At 43.6% G+C, this 25,254-nt stretch overlaps 1 protein-coding gene across 3 annotated transcripts in view; it reads right to left on the bottom strand.

Moving 5' to 3' along the window:
* spdl1 (spindle apparatus coiled-coil protein 1) overlaps positions 1 to 25,254 on the bottom strand; it is a 60,631-nt gene that overhangs the window by 16,062 nt on the left and 19,315 nt on the right. For all 3 annotated transcript variants that reach the window (XM_068052034.1, XM_068052035.1, XM_068052036.1), the window contains exons 2-10: positions 20,513 to 20,695; positions 19,770 to 19,946; positions 16,169 to 16,363; positions 14,481 to 14,630; positions 13,582 to 13,680; positions 11,980 to 12,090; positions 7,734 to 7,874; positions 6,897 to 7,000; positions 2,119 to 2,306 (exon numbers count right to left, since the gene is read on the bottom strand). In XM_068052034.1, coding sequence (XP_067908135.1) covers positions 2,119 to 2,306; positions 6,897 to 7,000; positions 7,734 to 7,874; positions 11,980 to 12,090; positions 13,582 to 13,680; positions 14,481 to 14,630; positions 16,169 to 16,363; positions 19,770 to 19,946; positions 20,513 to 20,686 — 1,339 coding nt within the window. In that variant the 5' untranslated portion in view covers positions 20,687 to 20,695. The remainder of the gene's footprint in view (positions 1 to 2,118; positions 2,307 to 6,896; positions 7,001 to 7,733; positions 7,875 to 11,979; positions 12,091 to 13,581; positions 13,681 to 14,480; positions 14,631 to 16,168; positions 16,364 to 19,769; positions 19,947 to 20,512; positions 20,696 to 25,254) is intronic.

Below are 25,254 nucleotides of genomic sequence, written 5' to 3' on the forward strand. Positions count from 1 at the left end.
TCAGCTGTCTCTGCGCAGGCACCATTTTTAAACAGGTGCCAGCCCTGCTCAGAGAATTCAGAGTTGCCCCTGTCCTCAACACCCCCTCCCTAACACTAAAAATGCAGAGTTGACCCCCCCACCCCACCCAATTATAGTAAAAATTCTCTGATCTCACCACCTCCCCCTTCCCCACCTTGGTGGCACCAGCTTTCCCTGGATGGGAAAGTGAAGGCGCGTGATTACCGCCCATTGCATGGAAGATCCGGATCTGATGGTAAGATCACGGGGAATTGGATTTAAATGTATACATAAAGTTAATTTCATTATTTAAAATCAGGTCCCATCTCCGAGCGGTGGGGCGGGGAAGACGACTGCCATGGAGCCTTGCCGCAGCCAGGAATATCGGGCCCGGCAATCCCAGCATCAGGCTCCGTGGCAGGACACTGCCATCTTCTGACCACCGCACCCCCCCCCCCACCCCACCACCCCCATGGAGCCAGACATCAGGAGCTCAACAAAGTTCAGCCCATGGAATGATATAACACAGAAGGAAACCACTTGGCTAACGTGCCTGTGCTAGCTCTTCAAAAAGAGCATTTTGAATGTACAGCAGTTCAGCCTCCACATAGAAATGAAAAAAAGGTCACGTAAATGGAGAAATCACTGGGTCAGTGATCCTCTACCAGTTTGATACTACACAGTCCATGGGGCATGATAGTCATGGAAATCCCCCTTAAACCAAACTGTACATACGCACATTACTTTGAATTCCACTTCTTTTGAAAGTGGTAGCAGTAAAATGCTGATATAAAGTAGTTAAATCATATGGTCAATTTAAACAAAAAATCCATGCCTGGCTGAATTGAGCCACGGTAGGAACTGGAATTGAACAATTAAAAAAAGCCCAACTTAGATTGCTTACCAATCGCCATTGCTCAATTTTTACATTCAAATTAAGTATGCATTATCTTTGCATAGAAAGAGTCTCAATTGTTAAACATTACTCACCTTGAACCACTGCATCCTGTAGGAACAGTAAGCCCTTCAACCACTCAAGTCTATTCCAACATTCAATTAGATAATGTTGCTCTGTACCTCAACCCCATATCCCTCGATACCCTTAACCTAGACACCTACTAAGCTGCGGTTGTGTGCTGCCGGACAGCAGCCTGGAAGGTATCCCGCAGGCCTTGTTCTGGGTTAAATATCATGTATGCGGGGTTGGGTAACAAAAAGTTTTTTTTTAAAAAAGGTACCACCCATCGAAAAAAAAAGGCCACGCACAACAACTAAATTTTACAGTGACCTTGTACCCTCGAGATAAATGTGTAGACACACACCCCTCTGATCTACATTTACTACAATATCACTGTATTTCTGGCAGAGAATAAACCATCCTGCATTTATGTTACAATTTCAAGTCAAAGATATCCATTGACAATAGAGATCTAGTGCATTTAACGAGTTGCCAATAGGTGCAAAAGCCAGACTCAGCATTCAGTTATTAATGGGTACTTAATTGAATGCTTAATTGCATAGAAAGCACGAGGCAAGACTGCAAAATATAAACATTACTCAACCACTAAAAGACAATGGATGCAGGGGAAAATGACTCATGTATGTATAAAGGTTGCAAAACCCCCACCTGGAGCCAAAAGCAGCATTTCACTCTAAATTAATATGTATTCAATGTTTAAGAAATTATAATCTAGGATTATTTGTCACCTTAACATCTTTGAGGCTGGTATGTACTGAGTGCAAAATAAGAAAGGCAAGCCCTTCTCCACTGTAGACTAAAACAATTTTTTTTTTTTAATTGTTATTTGCAGAATGTTAAACAATTACATATATAGCAAAGATGCTCTGACTTCCAAGCTGTCAGAAATTGGCATTGAACCAGTTCAGATGACTTAAAACCAAAACGTCACTGACTCATTGGCAGTTTTAAATAATTTAAAAAGGCTAAAGCTTCCCACAGACATCTACTTGCCATCAGCTGAAAATCTTGGAGAAGTTCATGACAAATCAACTATACTTTTCCTTCTTCTCCTATGCAGAAGGATGAGACACTGGCAAGTTTAAGTCAAAAACCCCATACAATGCAACTCTATACAAATAATTGGAATAAACAGATACCTTCAGGTTCATACTTAAGCCTCATCTCATCCAGTTTGACTCGAAGCTTCATGTTTTCACTCTGACATTGTTTCAGCTGTCTCTCATTGCCATAAAATTTACGTTCAACTTCTAAGACACGTTGACTCTCTGCAAGAGCCTTCATGCGTTGCAAAGAGAGCTCATCATTCACGGTCTTATTTTCTTTCCTAGTGTAAAGGAAAGTTACATTATAATCACAATAAACATTGATATGTCAAATCAAAAATAGTTTTTATTTAATTAAGAGCATATGTTACAACACCTATTCCCCAAAAAGGTTTTTTTTTTTAACTTTTGCTCCTAACCTACCAATTCCTGCCAATATTCAAATTAATTGAAGTTAACAGTTCTATAGTTACACCAGATACATGCTATATAACAGAGGAAGAGTTGAAGAAATGAGTTACAGTTGGAAGTAGGTGGAAATGCATAGGTAGAGCCTATGCACATTTAAAATGGCACATCCAGTCATATAGGAATTAAATGGTTCATTATCTGTTGTCGATACAGTCTTCTTTTTTCAAATGCAATTAAGCATTTCAATGAAAATAAGGACACTGCTATTCAATTGCCAGGCTGCGAGGCAGCCTTTTATGTTGAGACTGAATACATTTTAAGAACAAAGAAAGACTGTAAGTATGCTAAGTATACCATTAATCTTCCCTTGTTGTTCAACTTCCAACTACAAACAGGAATATAATGAAATAGTGCAAACTAAAACTGGACCAATGCAATCCCGAAGAGGGGACAGGATCAGGCTCAGCTGTGATGTCCTCCAAAGTCAGATAGTTGGCCAGCACTCACTATTGAGGCTTACACACGAATAATGGCCACTTGAGTGAGGCACCAGCAGGCCTATGATGTGTATGGAACTATACCTGTGACAGAATATGCAAGTACAAAACTGGAGAGTGAGAAAAATCTCCAAACAGATTTAATGCCAGTGGGCAGCACAACTCTACCAAAATGTGTCTCAGTTCATGACAACACTTTATTAACAAAATGTACATAAGCTCTAGTAACTTCCTACAGACACAGTGGCCAGACTTTTGCTGCTCTCGGCGGCTCTGCGGCGGATGGGGCAGAAGCAAATGAGGACTCCGATCCCGCTCTGCGCTTCCCAGCCACCAGTATCACGCACGGGGGCAGCCAATTAGCGGCCCCGCTGCATATTTGGGAGTCGAAAGGTTGCGCGCAGGCGGGTTGCTGTGCAGTTTTGGGGGCTGGACCACATCTGGAAAAGTCTGCTGTAAGCCCTTCAAAAAGGCTTACAGCAATCAAAGGGACCAGTAGATTATGACCCGACATCAGATGAAGACATTTAGTTCTTACTGTGGGAAGCTTAGAGGAGGATACAAGACTCTGCAAGGACTGAAGGAGGGCTGGCAGTGCCCAGGAGCAGGAAAGAAAGATAATAAAAGTTGCAGAACCAATCACCAGTAATGGAGGGGAGAAGTTTCTGCACGGCCCCCAGATTTTCTGAGGAATCTCTGCAGGCCCTCTTTCAGGTGGTAGAGGCGAGGCGGGAGGTGCTCTTCAATGTTGATGGCAGAAGAAGGCCCTCCCAAGCGACCAAGAGGGCCTGGCTGGAAGTCACGGAGGTGGTCAGCAGCCGCATGTTGTAAGGAGGACATGGCTCCAGTGCCGCAAGCGGGTCAATGTCCTTCGCTCTGCCCGGGTAAGGGACATTCCTCATTCATCTTATTGTTAATGTGTCAAGGGAGGGTGTATGTGTCCTCACACTGCAAGGTGGAAACCCTCTATGAACATTCCTTGGCTGCTGCCTTGCATTGGGACGCAAGATGGGCAAGTCTGAAATGCACAGTGATCCAGAAGTGTTCAAGTTGGGCACTGCATTGGCATAGCAGTGACATGCAACAACAAACCATATGGGTCAGTGCGTGAGATACCAACTAATATGTCTAGACTAAGTATTTGTGTTTAAATAGGAAAAGAGGGCACATAATGCCTGAGAGGTGTCCCGGACCGGTGGTGGTATTGCCAATCAGGCATACCTTACCAGAATGGGCGAGAATGTGTTGATGCTCGCAGGCGAGGCCGGGGGACTTGGCCATGAGAGTGAGTGACCCAGTATGTGGTGTAAGGGTGTATTGGGGGAGGGGTGGGGGTTGGTGGAGTAGTGATTGTCTCATGTACTGAAGTGTGCTCTCAAGTGATGAATCACACCGATGTGACCAAAATGCAGTAAACAACATGTCCTTAAGTCTGGAGTGCTGATCAATATGATTTTCCCTGCAGGTGTAACACAGCAGCGGTCAGGAGGCGTCTCAATGGCTCAACCATCCACCTGACAATGAGGAGGGCGCCTCAGAGGGTCCACCGTCACATCCTCGCACCTCACCAAGTGCCAGCGCAGAAACTGCCACCATGGTTGGGATTAGTGTATCCGCGGAGCTGTGTTCACATACAGGTGTAAGCATCCTCCAGGGCCTCTCCCCTTTCCATCGCCAGGTTGTGCAAGGCACAGCAAATGAAAATAATTGTGGAAACCCTTGATGGCGCGTACTGCAGGGCTCCACCTGAGCGGCTGAGGTACCGAAATCTCATTTTTAGTAGGCCAATAGTTTGTTCAACGGTCACTCTGGTGGCCGCATGGCCCTTATTGTAACGTTCCTCAGCATGACCCTTTGGGATTCTCACCGGTGTCATTAGCCATGTCTTCAGAGGATAACCCGTTGCCAATTAACCAACCCTTCAGGCTGTCAGCAGGATGGAAAAGTGCAGGCACCTGGGAATTTCGGAAAATGAATGCATCGTGACATCTCCCAGGGTAACGTGCACACACCTGCATGACTCTCTTTCAATTATCACAGACAAGCTGAACATTCCGTGAGTGGAAGCCCTTGCGGTTATTGAAGGCCCCTGACTGATCTGCTGGTGCTCTAATGGCCACATGAGTACAGTCTATCACGCCCCGTACCATTGGGAACCCAGCTATTGTGCTGAAACCTCTTGCTCTCTCAGCCTGACTGGTGTTGTCCGTCTGAACGTGCCAAAATTGTCTGCATATCGGAACAATGCATCAGTCACAACCTTTATGCAGTGATCCGCTGCTGCTTGAGAGACTCCGCACAAGTCTGCCGCTGAAGCCTGGAATGAGCCACACACATAGAAGTTAAGAGCTATGGTAACCTTTAGAGCATAGCAACATAGAAAATAGGAGAAGGAGGCCATTCGGCCCTTCGAGCCTGCTCCGCCATTCATTATGATCATGGCTGATCATCCAACTCAGTAACCTGTTTCCACTCTTGCTCCATATCCTTTGATCCCTTTAAACCCAAAGAGCTACATCTAACTCCTTCTTGAAAACATACAATGTTTTGGCCTCAACTGCTTTCTGTGGTAGCAAATTCCACAGGTTCACCACTCTCTGGGTGAAGAAATTTCTCCTCATCTCAGTCCTGAAAGGTTTACCCCGTATCCTTAGATTATGACCCTTGGTTCTGGACTCCCCCACCATTGGGAACATCCTTCCTGCATCTACCCTGTCAAGTCCTGTTAGAATTTTATAGGTTTCTATGAGATCCTCCCTCACTCTTCTGAAAAACAGCGAATATAATCCTAACCGACTCAATCTCTCCTCATACGTCAGTCCTGCCATCCTAGGAAGAGCGACCAGCATTAGATGGCCACCGAGGCAGTTTGAGGCTACACCCACTGCCAGAATCTCACAAAGAGATGTGACAGTCTCCCGTGACAGTCGCAGTCTTCTTCTGAACTGGCGTTCTGACAGCTGCAGGTAGCTCAGACGCAGACGGTAGACCCTATCTGTTGGGTAGGCTCGTCTCCTGACATTTGTTCGCAGCCGGCCCACTCTGCCACCCTCTCTCCCTCCTACATAACGAGGATGCAATGGGCCAGCTGGTTGCACATTCCCCTGCCCAGCTGTCCTCCTGTCCCTCCTTGGGGCAAAGTCCTCCTAATCAGATGATCTGCCTCCAGAGTGCACAACTCCCATTGTTGTACTGATCACCAGATGCAATGACCACAGGTATTAGCTTCCAGCTGTTAGGACAGGCACACACAACCCCCTTCCTTTCACCCATTACTCAAAGTAGATGGGGCCCAAGCAGCAGTGAGTAACACTCAGCTGAACTCTTCTGCACAAGCTGCAAATAACACCAATTGTTAGGATACACAAATACTATCAGACTTAATAAACAGCAAAAACAGTATCTCCAACTCCCTCACCGATTCACTACCTGCCACCATTTTAAACTTGCCAGGTTCCCAATAGGCTCCACGACCCGATTTATGACCATAAAAAAAAAATCAGCCCACGTAAAATTGATGGCAATTGGTTTCGCAATGACCTTAATGAGCGCTCAATTGCCTTTAGTTGGGTGGTGAGCAGTGATTTGATCTCACCAGACTTCCCAGGTTCGTGAAATGACGTCTGTGTGTCGTGACGCCAGGGACCCAACCAGACGTTATCGCACGCCATTTTACGTCCCAGATGCCTCCGACGGGACCAGATTCCCGAAGGTAAAATTTCGGCCAGTGTCAGAGCAACCATACATGAGTAGAATGCATTGTGTTCAGATTTTGGTTCTTGACTACCAACGTAACATAGCGATCTAGATTCCACAAACATTTACTTACAGTCAAGTCTTTTTCAGCAAAACCATCAATATACACAGAAGCTCAAACATAAACGTAGTTCCTGATGAAACTAGTTTTTTGGTTTCATGGCTACAAACTTGTAATTATTGTTCACAATACAATCTGATACATACTTAGCATTGTCTATTTGCAGTTTTAGTAATTCAACGTAGTATTGTCCATCACCAAAATCTGAAACATCAACTCCATTATGATTATCCCCTGGATCATAATTCATCTAAAAAAAAACAAAATACAGAAATGAGTGAATCTAGAGAAAATGGTGTAGAGGGGCAGCATTGGGTTATCTGTATCCTTTGACAATAAAGTTGTGCAATATGTACCCAGAAATTCTCCAGTTCCAACTGAGCCACAAAGGCCAAAAAAGTGCTTTTCTTCAAAACAAAAGTCATAGTTATATTGGGCCAAAATAAAAAGCAAAATACTGCAGATGCTGGAAATCAAATAAAAACATAACATTCTGATGAAAGATCACAGACCTGAAATCTTAACTCTCTTTCTCTCCCCACAGATGCTGCCAGACCAGAATATTTCCAGCACTTTGTTTTTATTATATTGGGCCACTTGGGCAATATCCAGAGAACACATCAAACTTATTTTCCCAGCTGGAGAAGGGAAAACAAGAAAAAAAACATCCACTCCCACAATGGCCTTGAACATAAGCTTTAAAATACAAGTTTTCTTTTAAAATATTAAAAAGAAACAGTATTTGAAAACACAAATTTCATTATAATTCACCTTCTAATCACCTATGCCAGCCTTATGCTATTACTAAGGCTGGACGGTAAATGGGTTTTGATGCTTCACCTTGCAATCCCAGTAGCACCTTTTCCTTCCATTTGAAAACTCCGATTATTGATTACTTTTACAGGGGCAGCAGGAGATAGTGAACGGCCAGCCCTGATCCTCAAATTGTCAACAACTATACAGCACTAATTAGTTTTATTTACCTCCATTTTCTCTAGCCGTCGCAGTTTTACCACCAGAGCTTGAATCTCATTGTTCTTCTGTGCAAGCATCGATTGCAAGCGTTCCAGCTGCCCAGGGTCTGACTGTAAACCCTTTATTTGTAACATTGTGGCTATCTGCACCTAATTAAAAAAATACAAAACTATATTAGAACCCTGATGGCATTTAATTGCAAACGTTACCGTTGCCTTAAGAATTTAATTCAAAAGCAAATCCAAGTTTGAAAGCAAAACATATTCTATTGAAGATCTGTGACCCTTTGTTATTTGCCTTCATATTTTCTTCAGATAACACTTCTACAGAGACAAAAGAAGAGTTTTAGGCTAGTGCAATGCACTGGAGCCCAGAGAAGTTTAACATTTAAGTTTAATATCCTGGCAGTTTAATTTTTTTTAAATTTATTCATTCATGGGATGTAGGCATCGCTGGCCAGGCCAGCATTTATTGCCCATCCCTAATTGCCCTTGAGAAGGTGATGGTGATGAGCTGCCTTCTTGAACCGCTGCAGTCCATGTGGGGTAGGTACACCCACAGTGCTGTTAGGAAGGGAGTTCCAGGATTTTGACACAGCGACAGTGAAGGAACGGCGATATAATTCCGTCAGGATGGTGTGTGACTTGGAGGGGAACTTGCAGGTGGTGGTGGTCCCATGCATTTGCTGCCCTTGTCATTCTAGTTGGTAGAGTTCGCGGGTTTGGAAGGTGCTTTCTAAGGAGCCTTGGCGCGTTGTTGCAGTGCATCTTGTAAATGTTACACACTGCTGCCACTGAGCGTCGGTGGTGGAGGGAGTGAATGCTTGTAGATAGGGTGCCAATCAAGCGGGTTGCTTTGTCCTGGATGGTGTCGAGCTTCGAGTGTTGTTGGAGCTGCACCCATCCAGGCAAGTGGAGGGTATTCTATCACACTCCTCACTTGTGCCTTGTAGATGGTGGACAGGATTTGGGGAGTCAGGAGGTGAGTTACTCGCCGCAGGAGTCCTTGCCTCTGACCTGCTCTTGTAGCCACGGTATTTATGTGGCTACTCCAGTTCAGTTTCTGGTCAATGGTAGCCTCTAGGATGTTGATAGTGGGGGATTCAGCGATGGTAATGCCATTGAATGTCAAGGGGAGATGGTTAGATTCTCTCTTGTTGGAGATAGTCATTGCCTGGCACTTGTATGGCACATATGTTACTGGCCACTTATCAGCCCAAGCCTGGATATTGTTCAGGCCTTGATGCATTTCTACACGGACTGCTTCAGTATCTGAGGAGTCACAAATGATGCTGAACAATGTGCAATCATCAGCGAACATCCACACGTCTGACCTTATGATTGAAGGAAGGTCATTGATGAAGCAGCTGAAGATGGTTGGACCTAGGACACTACCCTGAGGAACTCCTGCAGTGATGTCCTGGAGCTCAGATGATTGACCTCCAACAACCACAACCATCTTCCTTTGCGCTAGGTATGACTCCAACCAGCGGAGGGTTTATCCCCTGATTCCCATTGACTCCAGTTTTTCTAGGGCTCCTTGATGCCATACTTGGTCAAATGCTGCCTTGATGTCAAGGGCATTCACTCTCACCTCACCTCTGGAGTTCAGCTATTTTGTCCATGTTTGAACGAAGGCTGTAATCAGGTCTGGAGCTGAGTGACACTGGCGGAACCCAAACTGAGCGTCACTGAGCAGGTTATTGCTAAGCAAGTGCCGCTTGATGGCACTGTTGATGACACCTTCCATCACTTTACTGATGATTGAGAGTAGGCTGATGGGGCGGTAATTGGCCGGGTTGGACTTGTCCTGCTTTTTGTGTACAGGACATACCTGGGCAATTATCCACATTGCAGGGTAGATGCCAGTGTTGTAGCTGTACTGGAACAGCTTGGCTAGGGGCGCGGCAAGGTCTGGAGCACAGGTCTTCAGTACTATTGCCGGAATATTGTCAGGGCCCATAGCCTTCACAGTATCCAGTGCCTTCAGTCGTTTCTTGAAATCACGCGGAGTGAATCGAATTGGCTGAAGTCTGGCATCAGTGATGCTGGGGACATAAGGAGGAGGCCGACATGGATCATCAACTCGGCACTTCTGACTGAGGATTGTTGCAAATGCTTCAGCCTTATCTTTCACACTGATGTGTTGTGCTCCCCCATCATTGAGGATGGGATATTTGTGGAGCCACCTCCTCCAGTCACTTGTTTAATTGTCCACCACCATTCACTCCTGGATGTGACAGGACTGCAGAGCTTAAATCTGATCCGTTGGTTATGGGAGCACTTAACTCTGTCCATTGCATGCTGCTTACGCAGTTTGGCACGCTGATAGTCCAGAGTTGTAGCTTCTCCAGGTTGATACCTCATTTTGAGGTAAGCCTGGTGCTGCTCCTGGCATGCGCTCCTGCACTCTTTATTGAACCAGGGTTGGTCTCCTGGCTTGATGGTAATGGTAGAGTGGGGGATATGCCAGGCCATGAGGTTACAGATTGTGGTTGAGTACAATTCTGCTGCTGCTGATGGCCCACAGCGTCTCATGGATGCCCAGTTTTGTATTGTTAGATCTGTTCGAAATCTATCCCATTTAGCACAGTGGTAGTGCCGCACAACACGAAAGAGGGCATCCTCAATGTGAAGGCGGGATTTCATCTCCACAACGACTGTGTGGCGGTCACTCCTACCAATACTGTCATAGACAGATGCATCTGCGGCAGGCAGATGGGTGAGGACAAGGTCAAGTATGTTTTTCCCTCTTGTTGGTTCCATCACCACCTGCCGCATACCCAGTCTAGCAGATATGTCCTTTAGGACTCAGCCAGCTCGGTCAGTAATGGTGCTACCGAGCCACTCTTGGGGACATTGAAGACCCCCACCCAGAGTACATTCCTCCAAGTGCTGTTCAACATGGAGGAGTACTGACTCATCAGCTGAGGGAGGGCGGTAGGTGGTAATCAGCAGGAGGTTTCCTTGTCCATGTTTGACCTGATGCCATGAGACTTCATGGGGTCCAGAGTCGATGTTGAGGACTCCCAGGGCAACTCCCTCCCTACTGTATACCACTGTGCTGCCACCTCTGCTGGGTCTGTCCTGCCGGTGGGACAGGACATACCTGGGGATGGTGATGGCAGAGTCTGGGTCATCAAGAGCAAAACAGAAAGAGAATTGAAAGCAGGAAACACATTATACTGCTCACTACTAAACAGAGAATTTGAGCAAACAATTATTTGTTAGGCAAGCTTTCAAATCACCATCATGTGTGCCAACCTACACAACTCAAAAGCCAAGAATCAAAAATGCTGACAACTCAAAACATATAACCGAAAGGCCACAGTTTCAAGGTAACTGAATAAATTAAAATCTTCTGCATTACACTGGATTTCATGATTTTTATTAATGTTTTGAAATCATATTCCTCAATTCAAGTTGGGTTTTCCGCAAAAACTAAAACCCAGTAGCCTCACGAAAATAAGTAGTTGCAGTGGGTGTGCAAAGTGTCAAGAACTTAGGAGTTAAATTGAAGCTATTCCCAATATTTCATAAGTTGCATTCTAGGGACAAACTAAAGCTAAAGTACCATTGTAAACCATCTAGTGTTTGAGCCAACAACTAGTTATTTTGTCCTCGATTCGCATTGCTCCTGACGTATCGCTTCTCTGGCTCTCGCTGATTCTTGTGGATGTTGAATTTCTGGCACATGGGAAACTGTAAGTAGTGTGAATTCCTATTGTTTTCCATTATAAACCAGAATCGTCAAATCCCATGAGGTAGGGGACACCTGTTTGGTTCTGATCTCATACAACAATGTTCAGCGAGGGGGAAAAGTGACTGGGGAACTCCTGCAGATGAATTATCAGAGAAGATCAGGGAACAGTTAAAGACAGGCCAGGGCAGCAAGTGCATCAGGTCCAGGGATACAAAGTACAGATGGGTACTGGGGTTGCACCATATAACTAAAGATGGCTTGATGCATTGGGTAAAAAGTGTCTGAATTCTGCATTTTCCAAAGTGTTGTTCTTCATCTGGCTGAGAATCATGTACACATGAATGTTATCTTTGCCAATTTCTGACCTCATAAAATTAATATATGCTAATATGGACCAGAATGATATGCAGAAAAACTGCATGAGTTGCAGCACATTGGCTCATACCTATGATTCAGGAAGCATGTCAAGAAACTTAGCTGGTTAGATACAAGATATATTTAATGTATATAAACATGGCAAGGCTCCAGAATCTCTTCATCTGGAAGCAGTACCTTCATTCGGTGAAGCTGTTGACGGGAGAACGCATGTTGTTTCTGCAGCGACTGGTACTGGACTCTCAAACCAATAAGTTGCCGCTCCATCATTGCCCTGCGATCTTCCACCTAGAAAGAAAGGAAACTATCACTCGATTATAAACTTTTTCAAAAGATCCTGTACTTCAGTTGCCCAGAAACTGCATAAAACTTCCACACAGACTTCAGCAAATAAAGGTTCAGCTGCGGTAATCAACCAGAACCAACAAAAGTATGTCTGAAAATGCCTCAATTTGAAATCCATTTGGAACAATTAAGCTAGCCAAATCTTAAAAAATTTCCCAACTCTTTCAAATAAACTTTTCAAAAATAAAGCAAGGCTCGTTTAAGCTTTCTGAGCCAACTAGAAACAGATGTTCTTGGAATCACTATTTGTTGAGAGCAATTGAGGTTTAACAGTTGGCAAGTACAGATGAGGAAAACTATTTAGTCCATCTCGCTCATCCTTCTATATTAACCTACAATGAAAAGAAAGACTTCCATAGAGTCTTGCACGGCCTCAGGGTACCCCAAAGTACTTTACAGTCAAAGAAATACTTTTTAAGTGTAGTCACCATTATAATTCAGGAAATGCAGCAGTCAATTTTGCACTCCCACAAAACTTTAGTGATGTTAGTTGTAGGATAAATGTTGGTCAGGACACTGGAGAAATCTCCCCTATTATTCTTTGAAGAGCGCTGTGGAATCTTTTACATCCTTGTGAGAAAATAAGCGGGGCCTTGGTTTAACATCTCTTCTGGAAGACAGCACTTCCTGAACTAGAGTGTCAGCTTAGATTTTGTGCTCAAATCTCTGGAGCAGGACTTGCATTCATAATCTTTTGATTCAGAGGCAGGAGTGCTACCACTGAGCCAGAGCTGACACTATCATGCATTAGAACAACCTAAAAGGACATTCCAGGTATTAAAATCACCATGTGAAGAACTTCTTCCCAACACAAGTCCCAAATTTGCCTTAATATCAGTTTGTGCTTCCTTATCATACAGTAGTGGGTTGACTTGAAACAGCAGTCAAGATTAATCTGTGCTGTTACACTTAGCAACTTACATCTATATAAAGATTCCCTCTCGTATACCTCTTTTCAAAGTGAAGAGTGCAAGATTTCTAACTTTTGCTCAGAATTCAGTCCCCTGACATTAGGGATCAGCTTTGTGGCCCTTTTTCTAATTTTGTTAGCTATCGCTCTGCAGTGACCAGGCACCAATGAGTCTATTATCCCTCCCAAATGTAATTCAGTCCATCCCCTAACTGGTTTAACACCATTCAAGTCTGTACGTCCCCAATTTTTATTTTCTAATGTGCAATTCAACAAGCTTTCAATTCTAGTCTGGACAGTCACCAAGTGGAGCAAAACTGGCAAAAGCCTGGGAGCAAGTGGTCTACCCAGCTTCTAGGCAAGGGAGTGGTATAGAGAATGAATGCATGCATAAATTCACACAAACTAACAAACAATTTTTATCTGGATCTGTACCAGCTGGTTCTCATGTGGAGCAAACTTTTACGAACAATTGTTAAAAGCTACTCACTACTGAGTATCTGGAAATACCTGAAATACATTACCTCGGAAAACAGTGAGTTCCCTTTACTATTGGGGTCACGAGCCTCTTGTAATGCCTGATCCAACTGGATCTGGAGTTCCTGGTTAGCCACTCGAGCTTTCTGCATTTAAGCAGACAAGAAATTCAAATCAGAACACAAACAAACTCAGCACTATATGTCTTTTAGATTTTTCAATAATATGCATCCCTGACGCATAGGAGTCAGCTTGATCAGCTCCAAAGAAACAAAATGATTTAGAATCCATAGACAGATCAACGAAGGATGGTGCCATGCAAGGTCTCCTTCTAGGACGTGTGCCCCATGTGGGCCTGCCCCATACTGGAACTGACTGGGTAACATGATCATGCCATCACTGGACAGTTGATCAGATCAAAGATCAAATTCCATCCCACATCCACTACATACCACAGGGTATTTCAAAGTAGGACAGGGGAAGGGGAGGTGAATCACAACAGCAGCTGCCAGGACAGATGTGCCAAATACATTATGGTGAGCAATCAAATTTAGAAAGTATATAATAAACAAATGAACATTCTGCAATTTGAAATCTGTTTGAGATATTCCCTAGCATTCCATATTTCCCCAGTAAGCATCGCTTTTGTACTATATACTTTCAATTATATGATTCAGTTTTTAAAAAATTGTATCATATTTGGCTTAGAAGAGCTGTCCTAGACATGTTCAGTGCCTTCAACATGAAATGGTAGTACTATGTGGTACTATGAAATACACCCAAGATCAGGCTGGTTTACATCTGCAGCAATTAGGCATCTGAAATTTAGTTGGGTTACGTAGTGTGCCAGAATTTGGACTGCACAGTTTTAGACCCAGTCCAATCTCAGTGTACTACAAGTCTGGAATTAATAATTGTTTTTGGAAACACAAATAAATGTGGCCACCTCCAATGCATTGCAGTATGAAACAGTCTCTTTCTCTTGTTCTTCCTTCTCCTCTTGTAGTCGCTCAACCTGGCGCTGAAGATTATTATTAGCTAGTTCCAACTGTTCCTGATGGTACATCATTTCATTAAGGTCTTCCTGCAGTTTCCCCTGAATGAGAGATTATATACTTAAAGTTTGAAATCTGGATTCTGCAACAAATTCTTGTATTTGTCAGTAAGTTATTGTCAATAAGTATATTCCAGAACACCATGTTGGGTCAGTGTACCAGCACACCATCACACAGTGGTACAATGAAGGTTTGCACCCAAAATAACTTTCATTGCAAGTTACAGTCTCAGCTATGCCACCATTTGTAAACGTTAAGTACATATCATGCACTTCTCATAGGGAGGATTGGAGAGCAGCCAGCTGCACATTTAGAGGCTTGGGAGATCAGCTGCTTATCCTCTTGGTGTGCAGTGACGTGGATTCTAGAGAGCACAGAATATGAAAGGAAGAACAGCTCAAAATTCTTTTAATCTCAGTAATATCTAACCTATTAATCCACAAAACTGGAATGTCAAACTGCAAATTCAAATTCAGACTTCAAGGTGGTGATGTGAAAAATATTCAATCATAAAGCAATAAACTTTGAGATTAGTGGGAAAAAAGTCTTCAATACAACATGATTTCCATGAAATGTATATTGATGGAAACTGATAATGATGGAGCTATAAATAAATGGCTAACATTTTCGTTTGAGTTTTAAAATATTTTAATTCTAAACAAATATCTCCTTTTGTTTGTTTAGTTGCCCATTTTCTACCCTCTTCCTAAAGGTATTGATTGAATTAATCCCAGAAATCAGTCTGTAGAGGTAGGCCTCCAGTACCTCACTAAACTGGCCAATATTCCTATACAAGGTCTGATACAGTGCTGGCAGACCATTTCTCTCAGCTGAGCCTGATCGCATCTTCACTTGGCATCCACACATGCACACTTGCTGCCTGGATCGCCAAATGGCAATCTGGCACAAGAACAATGTACTAAACAGGAGCACTGAAGTCAACTATTGTCTCTCCATCACCATCTGACTGAGATGCTAACTTAGTACAGATAAAGATCAAAGCTGAGACATTCCTGGTTTGGATCGTTCAACTGCTCACTGGTAAATCCGCCAAGCAACCAGATTTACTTTTGCTTTCTTGATAATTATGTAAAACTGTTAAAATAACACACAGTTTAAGTCGATAACCATAAATTCATAGATCAGTTTAGAAGTGATGTAAAATTTGTTTAGTAAAATTGTGAATCTTTAGAATGTAGACGTGATTTTGCCCTAATTCAAAAATAATTGTTAAAACTCCTTTGGAAGTGTTTTATCTACAAAATACATAGAAAAATATGTTTGTGAACAGAAAGTTCTTTGCAGCTGAAGTCATAGGTCATAATTGGTCCAAATTTGTGTAAATATACAGTCATTATGTACCGATTAGCACAGGTAGAATTGGATGCTATTTCAGTCAATGTGGTACTGAGATGTGGCAGGAGAGAGTCCTCCATTGAATTTATTGCATTTCCATCATGAAGGGATGTGGGTAGCCATGACAGTTAGAGGAACTGCTTCGTGTATTTACGTGGGAACTAGACAATTTAAAATAAATGAAGACATGCTTGGATTTTTTTTAAAACTCGCAATTCCATACCTTTGTAGCTTCAAGTTCCATGTTCTCCACTTGAAGGCTCATCACTTCAGATGACATTGTTTCCTGTGCACGCTCAGATAAGTTCCTCAATTCCTCACACTTAGCACTAAGTAATTCACTCTGGTGATCCAGTTTGTGTCTCAGCTGCTTCTCACAGAGTTGAGCTTCATCCAGCTCAGACTTCTGCTTTTCCAACTAGTAATAAGCCCACAGATTAAATGATATACATTCAAAAGTGGCTCAGTGCATCATGTTCCCCACACAAAGTTAACTCCTATAATTTAATTATGAAATGTGAGCAAACTATTTAATCACCTTTTGCTCTTATGGGCAATAGGAACTGTGCAATTTTGTTTAATAAAAGTAGCCCAATATCACAAATTTTTTACATTCCAACAAACCCTGATGGGAGCAAGTGACATAAGTGGTTGTAACAAAGTCTCAGACATCTGTTCTTCCCAAGGTGTTGCTGCTGAAAACCCTGGAGCTCCCCATCTACTGTTTTGCCATGTACTGGCAGTTACCAAGGGAAAAAGGCTGCAGCAGCTAGATCTCAAAAGGTACACAAATGCCATTTGCAAAGACCATAGTTCATTACCCACCGTCGCCCTTCATTAGACCAGCCACTTCAATATTGCATTTGGAAGATCCTCAAAGGGCTCAAAAGGAACATAATGGCTTTAATTGAGACTGTACTTAATGTATCCCACTTCCTCCCAATGGAACCCCCTCCTTTCCAACCATAGCCTTAAAAAGACTCCTCTTATAATCAACCAGATAGTGACATGGGGGCAAAATTTGACATGGCAAAAATGGACAGCATTGCATCTGGTGTCAGTTATAAGCCCCTTCCAATATTTAAGTGACCCTGAAAAGCTTGCTTACCTCTTAGTTACACAGAATTGGGTCTACTTCTTGATTACGTAGCTACATATTGTTGAAAAGGGATCCTATATTTCTAAAGTTAAGTATTGAGATGATATTGAGATCTCAAGTTCGCCAAAACTGAACTTAACTCTAGTAATATTGTTTATAGTTGTAAATGCTCTTTCAGTAGACTGTTGAAGCATCCCTTTTCAACAATATGCAGCCAAGTACTCATGAAGTAGACCCAGTTTTGTGTAATGAAGAGGTAAGCAAGCTTTTCAGGGTCACTTAAATATTGGATTTTGTTCAATGCTTTTGTTTTCATAACCAATTTAAAGCCCTAAAAGATGTTCAAGAGTTTATAGCAAATGAACTTGGTAAAATAAGGAATTTGGCTGCTGCCTTGGATAGGGTAGATTAAAACAGATATTGTGATCAAGAGTTCCAGATATTTTTAAAGAAACTATGGCACTTTTTCATACATGAAGCGCAGTGTCTGGAAAGATACTTACTTATCACATTAGCTCTTTATTGAAACACTGTTACATGAACAGCAATCTTTAAAAAATAAAAAGTTGTTTTCGCCAATGCACTGCACTCAAAAATACAACACAAAATATTCCAGAAATTATTTCAAGGCATTTTGTGTTAAAACTAATCCAGCCAGTTTGGCATAATTTTTGGACAAGATGGTACTTTAATTACAGTTGTGCAAAGACAAACACAGATTACAATGTTTACTGGCCATATCATTAATCCAGAATTCTTTTTGGGAGATTTCAGAGGGGAGAGGTAGGAGGAGAAAGGGGCAGGGAGATTGTCAACATGCAAGGAAACTGAAGGTTAATTAATTTGTTTATATAATGATTTCTGAATAGCGTTCTGAAACAAACAATTGAACAAAAAGAGGACAAATTGATACCTCAAAAAGATTAAGGAACTGTTACAGTTGGTTGATATACATGGGAGTGCACTACAAGACATTAATCTAACAGGAGGTAGGTAGGAGTTTAGATTACAAACTGCAACACTGGAATTTCATCCGTTTAAAGCAACCATTACAACTTTGAGATTAGACTGCAGTCTTGAAAAATTACTCCCTGGTACCACACACTAATATGATTTATGGTGTGGTTTCATTCACATTTTATGTTGGGAGTGGATTCTCAAGAGGCAGAAGTTGTTATAGGTCAGATGTCACCAGCGTCTGAAAGCTAGAAAGGAAATGGCTTGCGACAAAAGTTATACATTTTAAATGCATCATGCTGTTATGCTCACTAACTAAAACAGCGACAAATATGTCTTGCAAGAAATACTGCAAACAGAATATTTGTTGCCAACTATTTTCTCCAAATCTCCCTAATTTCCTCAGTGTTATCAGAGCATTTATTTTGTTCCATCAACCCAGGCCAGGATTTTATGTGGGCGATGGGGATCTCAACCTCCGGCAAAAGTGCCGCCGAGAACTCCACGTTGCCCCTTCTGTGCGAGGCCCAACAAATCAAATGCCAATTTGGCAGTTAACTGAACACCGGCGGGCCTTCCACGGGATCAAGGACCCCGGCAACGGAAGTCCCACCCTCAGAGCTGCCACCAGACGCCGCCAGCTCTTTAACTGAGCAGCACCACCGCAGAGGCGGTGGCTGCTGCCATTGAAGCATTCACCAAGGCCCAGGAGCAGCACTGGACCCAGGCCACAGATAGGCTAGGGCGGGAGGGGTCTCCGGGGGTGGCTCTCAGCGGGCCCCCTACCTCCCGATGCTAGGTCCCCCATTCAGGCACTGTGCCTCTTAATAAGGGATCCCCCTACCCCCCTACAGAGCTGGCAAGAAGCCTGCATTGGTTTTTCTTGCTGTGCTCCCCATGCGGCAACAGGCCCACCACCACTCGGCTAATTGCGATAGCAGGATGAGACCCTTAATTGGGTAGTATTGCCCACTTAATGGCCTCGATTGGCGACTGGGCGGGATGACCGTTCACAGGCCATCCCGCCCCGGACTTAAATTTTCAGCGGAGGATTTCCCTCCCCCTGCGCCCCACCCCATCCCACCCGATTACATGCTCTCCCCACCTCCAAACCGGCTGCGGGGGAGAGGATAAAATAATATGAATATGCCCCCCAATGTTTCCCTGTTAAATAACTTCACCATTTGTTTCCACCATGTAGCATGCTGCTGCCACTCCCTCTCTGTTCCCTTAAGCTCAGGGCCCATTTATTTTTCTAAGTGCTCAATTAGCTCAGGTGGCCCAACCCCCCGATATGGTAATACATTTAGGATAAAAGTGAGTGGAGTTACATGCAGCTAGTTAAAAATATTTTATTATTCAAATCAGATTGAAAGGAAGGCTGCCCGCATCCTTTGTGCTATTTTGCATTTCTCACATCAGAATTGCACACATGGATACTTGCAAAACAAATTCCGTTTCAACAAAGACCCACATACTGCTCTGCCATCTTTGTTCTAAGCCACTGATACAAAGAATTTTGCTTTGTGCTAGTGACACTCAGTTCTAGAAGTACAGGTCCTGTGCAACCTGCTGCATGGCAAATATAAAATTGCATCAAGACTGGCAGCCTGGAAGACCTGATAAAATTGTCACCAGCAGACAGCAAAAAGAAATTGGGCTGGATGTCTAAAGGGTGCATTTCATTTTCAAACAATGTACAATGCACTTAAGCACACTGCAGAGATATACTTATTTACATCTCTCCTTAGTTTGAATCATGTCATACCTTGCTCTTCAACTCATTAATTTCACGAGCATGACCTCTCTCCAATTGTTCCAGTTGTTGACTCAGCTGTACTTTTTGTTGCTGTTTGATGCTCTCAACATCTGAACTTAGACTCTCCAACATACGGTTCTTGAGTTCCACGTCTCGCTGCAATGAATATTTGTCTTGCTCCAAGAGCTGTTAAAGATCACACGAAAATTAAAATGAGAAAATTTGGATGATTCATTACTCTATAGAAACACAAAATTACCATTCGGCTCATTCTGTATGCAATTAACTGGTAGAGTTTTTAATTGAAGCCTTGCACGAGATGCTTAGAACAAGATGGTGAAACTAAGTTTTTCTGTGCAGCATGGTGGTAGGGAGGGGTAGGTTTGAAAAAGTTTGGTGAAGTATATTGATCAATGCAGGGTTCCACAGAGATATAATGTAATCAAAATTTTGATGATTCTCTCTCTCCCCGCCCCCCCCCCCCCCCCCCTTTAAAGAGCATTTTGGAGCAGGCTCTTTATATACAAGATGGGACAGCAAAGAAAGACAGGGGAAATAGATGACAAAAATGACACCAAGGTGCTCTTGTGTCTTCTAGTGGCTTGACTCAAGCAGCAATGACCTGAAAACATGTGGATATGCAAACAGGAGAAAATGCTTTCTTTGGGGAAATAAGCCTGAAGTTATACAACGGTAAAAGAGCATTCCCAGAATCATTCTGCATTGCATTAAATAATCTTTACAAACACTACCTCTCTGGCAGCAGCAAATTCATTTGCCATTTCTGTCAATTTGTTGTCCAGCTCAGCCTCATTTTTCAGCAGCTCCAGCCCGTACTGAGCTGCCTTCATCCTCTCGCTTTCCGACTCTTGGAGCTGCTGCCGAACCTGCTGGATCACCTCTTCCAACTCTGAAACAGTCGTCATTTTGGGATGCTGCAAGTTAACAAAAAAGGTGAGAAGGCCTTTCATTTTTAGTACTGAAGTTTTACAAAGTTTCTAGGAGATAGGACTAGAATCAAACTGGAGGTATGCACACAGGACTAAAAATGAAAATATACATTAGAGCCCGTGGTGACTCAGTGCATTACATTTCATGCATGGCATAGAAGCATAGAAAATAGGAGGAGTTGGCCATTCGGCCCTACGAGCCTGCTCCGCCATTCATTATGATCATGGCTGATCAACTCAGTAACCTGTTCCTGCTTCCATATCCTTTGATCCCTTTCGCCACAAGAGCTATATCTAACTCCTTCTTGAAAACATACAATGTTTTGGCCTCAACTACTTTCTGTGGTAGCGAATTCCACAGGTTCAACACACACTGGCTGAAGAAATTTCTCCTCATCTCAGTCCTGAAAGGTTTACCCCCTATCCTTAGACTACGACCCCTGGTTCTGGACTCCCCCACCATCGGGAACATCCTTCCTGCATTTACCCTGTCAAGTCCTGTTAGAATTTTATAGGTTTCTATGAAATCCCCGCTCACTCTTCTGAACTCCAGCGAATATAATCCTAACCGACTCAATCTCTCCTCATAAGTCAGTCCCGCCATCCCAGGAATCAGTCTGGTAAACCTTTGCTGCACTCCCTCTATAGCAAGAGCATCCTTCCTCAGATAAGGAGACCAAAACGGCACACAATATACCAGGTGTGGCCTCACTATGGCCCTGTATAATTGCAGCAAGACATCCCTGCTACTGTACTCGAATCCTCTCGCTATGAAGGCCAACATACCATTTGCCTTTTTTACCACCTGTTGGACCTGCATGCTTACCTTCAGCAACTAGTGTTCATGAACACACAGGTCTTGTTGCATATTCCCCTCTCTGTTTATAGCTGTTCAGATAATAATCTGCCTTCCCGTTTTTGCTACCAAAGTGGATAACCTCACATTTATCCACATTATACTGCATCTGCCATGCATTTGCCTACTCACTCAACTTGTCCAAATCACCCTGAAGCCTCTCTGCATCCTCCTCACAACTCACCTCCCACCCAGTTTTGTGTCATCTGCAAGTTTGGAAATATTACATTTAGTTCCCTCATCTAAATCATTAAAATATATTGTGAATAGCTGGGGTCCTGGCACCGATCCCTGTGGTACCCCACTAGTCACTGTCTGCCATTTGGAAAAAGACCCGTTTATTCCTAATCTTTGTTTCCTGTCTGCCAACCAATTTTCTATCCATCGCAATACACTACCCCCAATCCCATGCTCTTTAACTTTACATGCTAATCTCTTATGTGGGACTTTGTCGAAAGCCTTCTGAAAGTCCAATTAAACCACTGGCTCCCCCTCATCAACTCTACTAGTTAGATCCTCGAAGAATTCTAGTAGATTTGTCAAGCATGATTTCCCTTTCGTTAATCCATGCTGACTCGGTCTGATTCTACCACTGTTCTCCAAGGGCTCTGCTATAAAATCTTTGATAATGGACTCTAGACTTTTCCCCACTACTGACGTCAGGCTGACTGGTCTATAATTCCCTGCTTTCTCTCTACCTCCCTTTTTAAATAGTGGGGTTACATTAGCTACCCTCCAATCTGTAGGAACTGTTCCAGAGTCTATAGAATCTTGGATGATGACCACCAATGCATCCACTGTTTCTAGGGCCACTTCCTTAAGTACTCTGGGATGTAGATTATCAGGCCCTGGGCAGTTATTGGCCTTCAATCCCATCAATTTCCCCAACACCATTTCTCTACTAATACTGATTTCCTTCAGTTCCTCCCTCTCATGAAACCCTGTGTTCCCCAACATTTCTGCTATGATATTTGTGTGCTCCTTTGTGAAGACAGAACCAAGTATGCATTTAGTTGGTCAGCCGTTTCTTTGTTCCCCATAATAAATTCCCCTGTTTCTGACTGCAAGGGACCTACATTTGTCTTCACCAATCTTTTTCTGAGAAAAAAGGAATGTCCCAGTTTTAATCCCCAATTGAGCAGCGTTAACTAATTTTAGCCATGGTGACCATGTAGGTTATACTATCACTTCTGTAAGCCTGAGCTTGGGTGGGGTGGGGGAAGAATGTGCAGAAGGAAGAAAGAAGAGTGAAGGGAGATGCGGAAGAGTGGAGAGAGTGAGAAAGGGGAAGAAAGTTTCACTAATGCTAAACTGCAACCAGTGTCCACAACATAAAATATAGACATAAGGCTTTCACTAATCACCATCAAGTTTCCACCTTCTAGAAGACTTTTAAAACACTGGATACTGATACAAGATATCCTAGTTGTGTATAAATATATATGGAGGAATAGGATTTAGTTTAATCTCATCTGATTAATGCTTTTTTAAAGTTTTTTTTAAATAGTTTTTTTTATAGAGATACAGCACTGAAACAGGCCCTTCGGCCCACCGAGTCTGTGCTGACCAACAACCACCCATTTATACTAACCCTACAGTAATCCCCTATTCCCTATCACTTCCCTACACTAGGGGCAATTTACAATGGCCAATTTACCTATCACCTGCAGGTTTTTGGATATGGGAGGAAACCGGAGCACCCGGCGAAAACCCACGCAGACACAGGGAGAACTTGCAAACTTCGCACAGGCAGATAGCTTGTAGACTTGTTCTGCAGCTATAAAACTGAAATGTTTAAAAGTGGTTAATTCCTAGAATGCTTTAGACTTTGTCAGGGTGCAATTCAGCTGACACCATTGCTGAACCTACAGGATGTGTAAAATTTGTGTCCTTGATTTGTTTTCTTGGCCACATTGGGAAACAAATAACCAAGACAGTTTTGAGATAAGAGTTGAACAATGCGTTCAAGTCTTCAGAAGAAGGAATTTTCCTCCACACAAGATCAGATGGCAGGTTGTTCAACTTTGCCCGTATAAGAGCGAAGACCAAAGTACAGAAAGTCCTCATCAGGGAACTCCTCTTTGCTAACGATGCTGTATTAACATCCCACACAGAAGAGTGTCTGCAGAGACTCATTGACAGGATTGCGGCTGCCTGCAACGAATTTGGCCTAACCATCAGCCTCAAGAAAACGAACATCATGGGACAGGACGTCAGAAATGCTCCATCCATCAATATCGGCGACCACTCTCTGGAAGTGGTTCAAGAGTTCACCTACCTACGCTCAACTATCACCAGTAACCTGTCTCTCGATGCAGAAATCAACAAGCACATGGAAAAGGCGTCCACTGCTATGTCCAGACTGGCCAAGAGAGTGTGGGAAAATGGCGCACTGATACGGAACACAAAAGTCCGAGTGTATCAAGCCTGTGTCCTCAGTACCTTGCTCTACGGCAGCGAGGCCTGGACAATGTATGTCAGCCAAGAGCGACGTCTCAATTCATTCCATCTTCGCTGTCTCTGGAGAAATCTTGGCATCGGGTAGCAGGACCATATCGCCAATCCAGAAGTCCTCGAGGCAGCCAACGTCCCCAGCTTATACACCCTGCTGAGCCAGCGGCGCCGGAGATGCTTTGGCCATGTGAGCCGCATGGAAGATGGCAGGATCCCCAAGGACACATTGTATAGCGAGCTCGTCACTGGTATCAGACCCACCGGCCGTCCATGTCTCCGCTTTAAAGACGTCTGCAAACGTGACATGTAGTCCTGTGACATTGATCACAAGTCGTGGGAGTCAGTTGCCACTGATCGCCAGAGCTGGCGGACAGCCATAAAGGCGGGGCTAAAGTGTGGTAAGTCGAAGCGTCTTAGCAGTTGGCAGGAAAAAAAAAGACAGAAGCGCAAGGGAAGAGCTAACTGTGTAACAGCTCCGACAACCAATTTTATCTGCATCACCCGTGGAAGAGTCTGCCACTCTAGAATTGGCCTTTATATCTACTCCAGGCGCTGCTTCATAAACCACTGACTACCTCCAGGCACTTACCCATTGTCTCTTGAGACAAGGGGGAGGAAGAAGAAGGGGAGGAGGAGGAACAGGAAGAAGAAGGGGAGGAGGAGGAAGAGGAGGAAGAAAAAGAAAGGGGAAGAAGAAGGGGGAGGAGGAGGAAGAAGAAGAAAGGGGAAGAAGAAGGGGGAGGAGGAAGAAGAAGAAGGGGGAGGAGGAAGAAGAAGAAGAAGAAAGGGGAAGAAGAAGGGGAGGAGGAAGAAGAAGAAGAAAGGGGAAGAAGAAAGGGGAGGAGGAAGAAGAAGAAGAAAGGGGAAGAAGGGGAGGAGGAAGAAGAAAGGGGAGGAGGAAGAAGAAGAAGAAAGGGGAAGAAGGGGAGGAGGAAGAAGAAAGGGGAGGAGGAAGAAGAAGAAGAAAGGGGAAGAAGGGGAGGAGGAAGAAGAAGAAGAAGAAGAGGGAAGAAGAAGGGGGAGGAGGAGGAAGAAGAAGAAAGGGGAAGAAGAAGGGGGAGGAGGAAGAAGAAGAAGGGGGAGGAGGAAGAAGAAGAAGAAAGGGGAAGAAGAAGGGGAGGAGGAAGAAGAAGAAGAAAGGGGAAGAAGGGGGAGGAGGAAGAAGAAGGAGAAAGGGGAAGAAGGGGGAGGAGGAAGAAGAAGAAGAAGAAAGGGGAGGAGGAAGAAGAAGGAG

This window comes from Heterodontus francisci, chromosome 19 (assembly GCF_036365525.1).
Source record: "Heterodontus francisci isolate sHetFra1 chromosome 19, sHetFra1.hap1, whole genome shotgun sequence".
NCBI lineage: Eukaryota > Metazoa > Chordata > Chondrichthyes > Heterodontiformes > Heterodontidae > Heterodontus > Heterodontus francisci.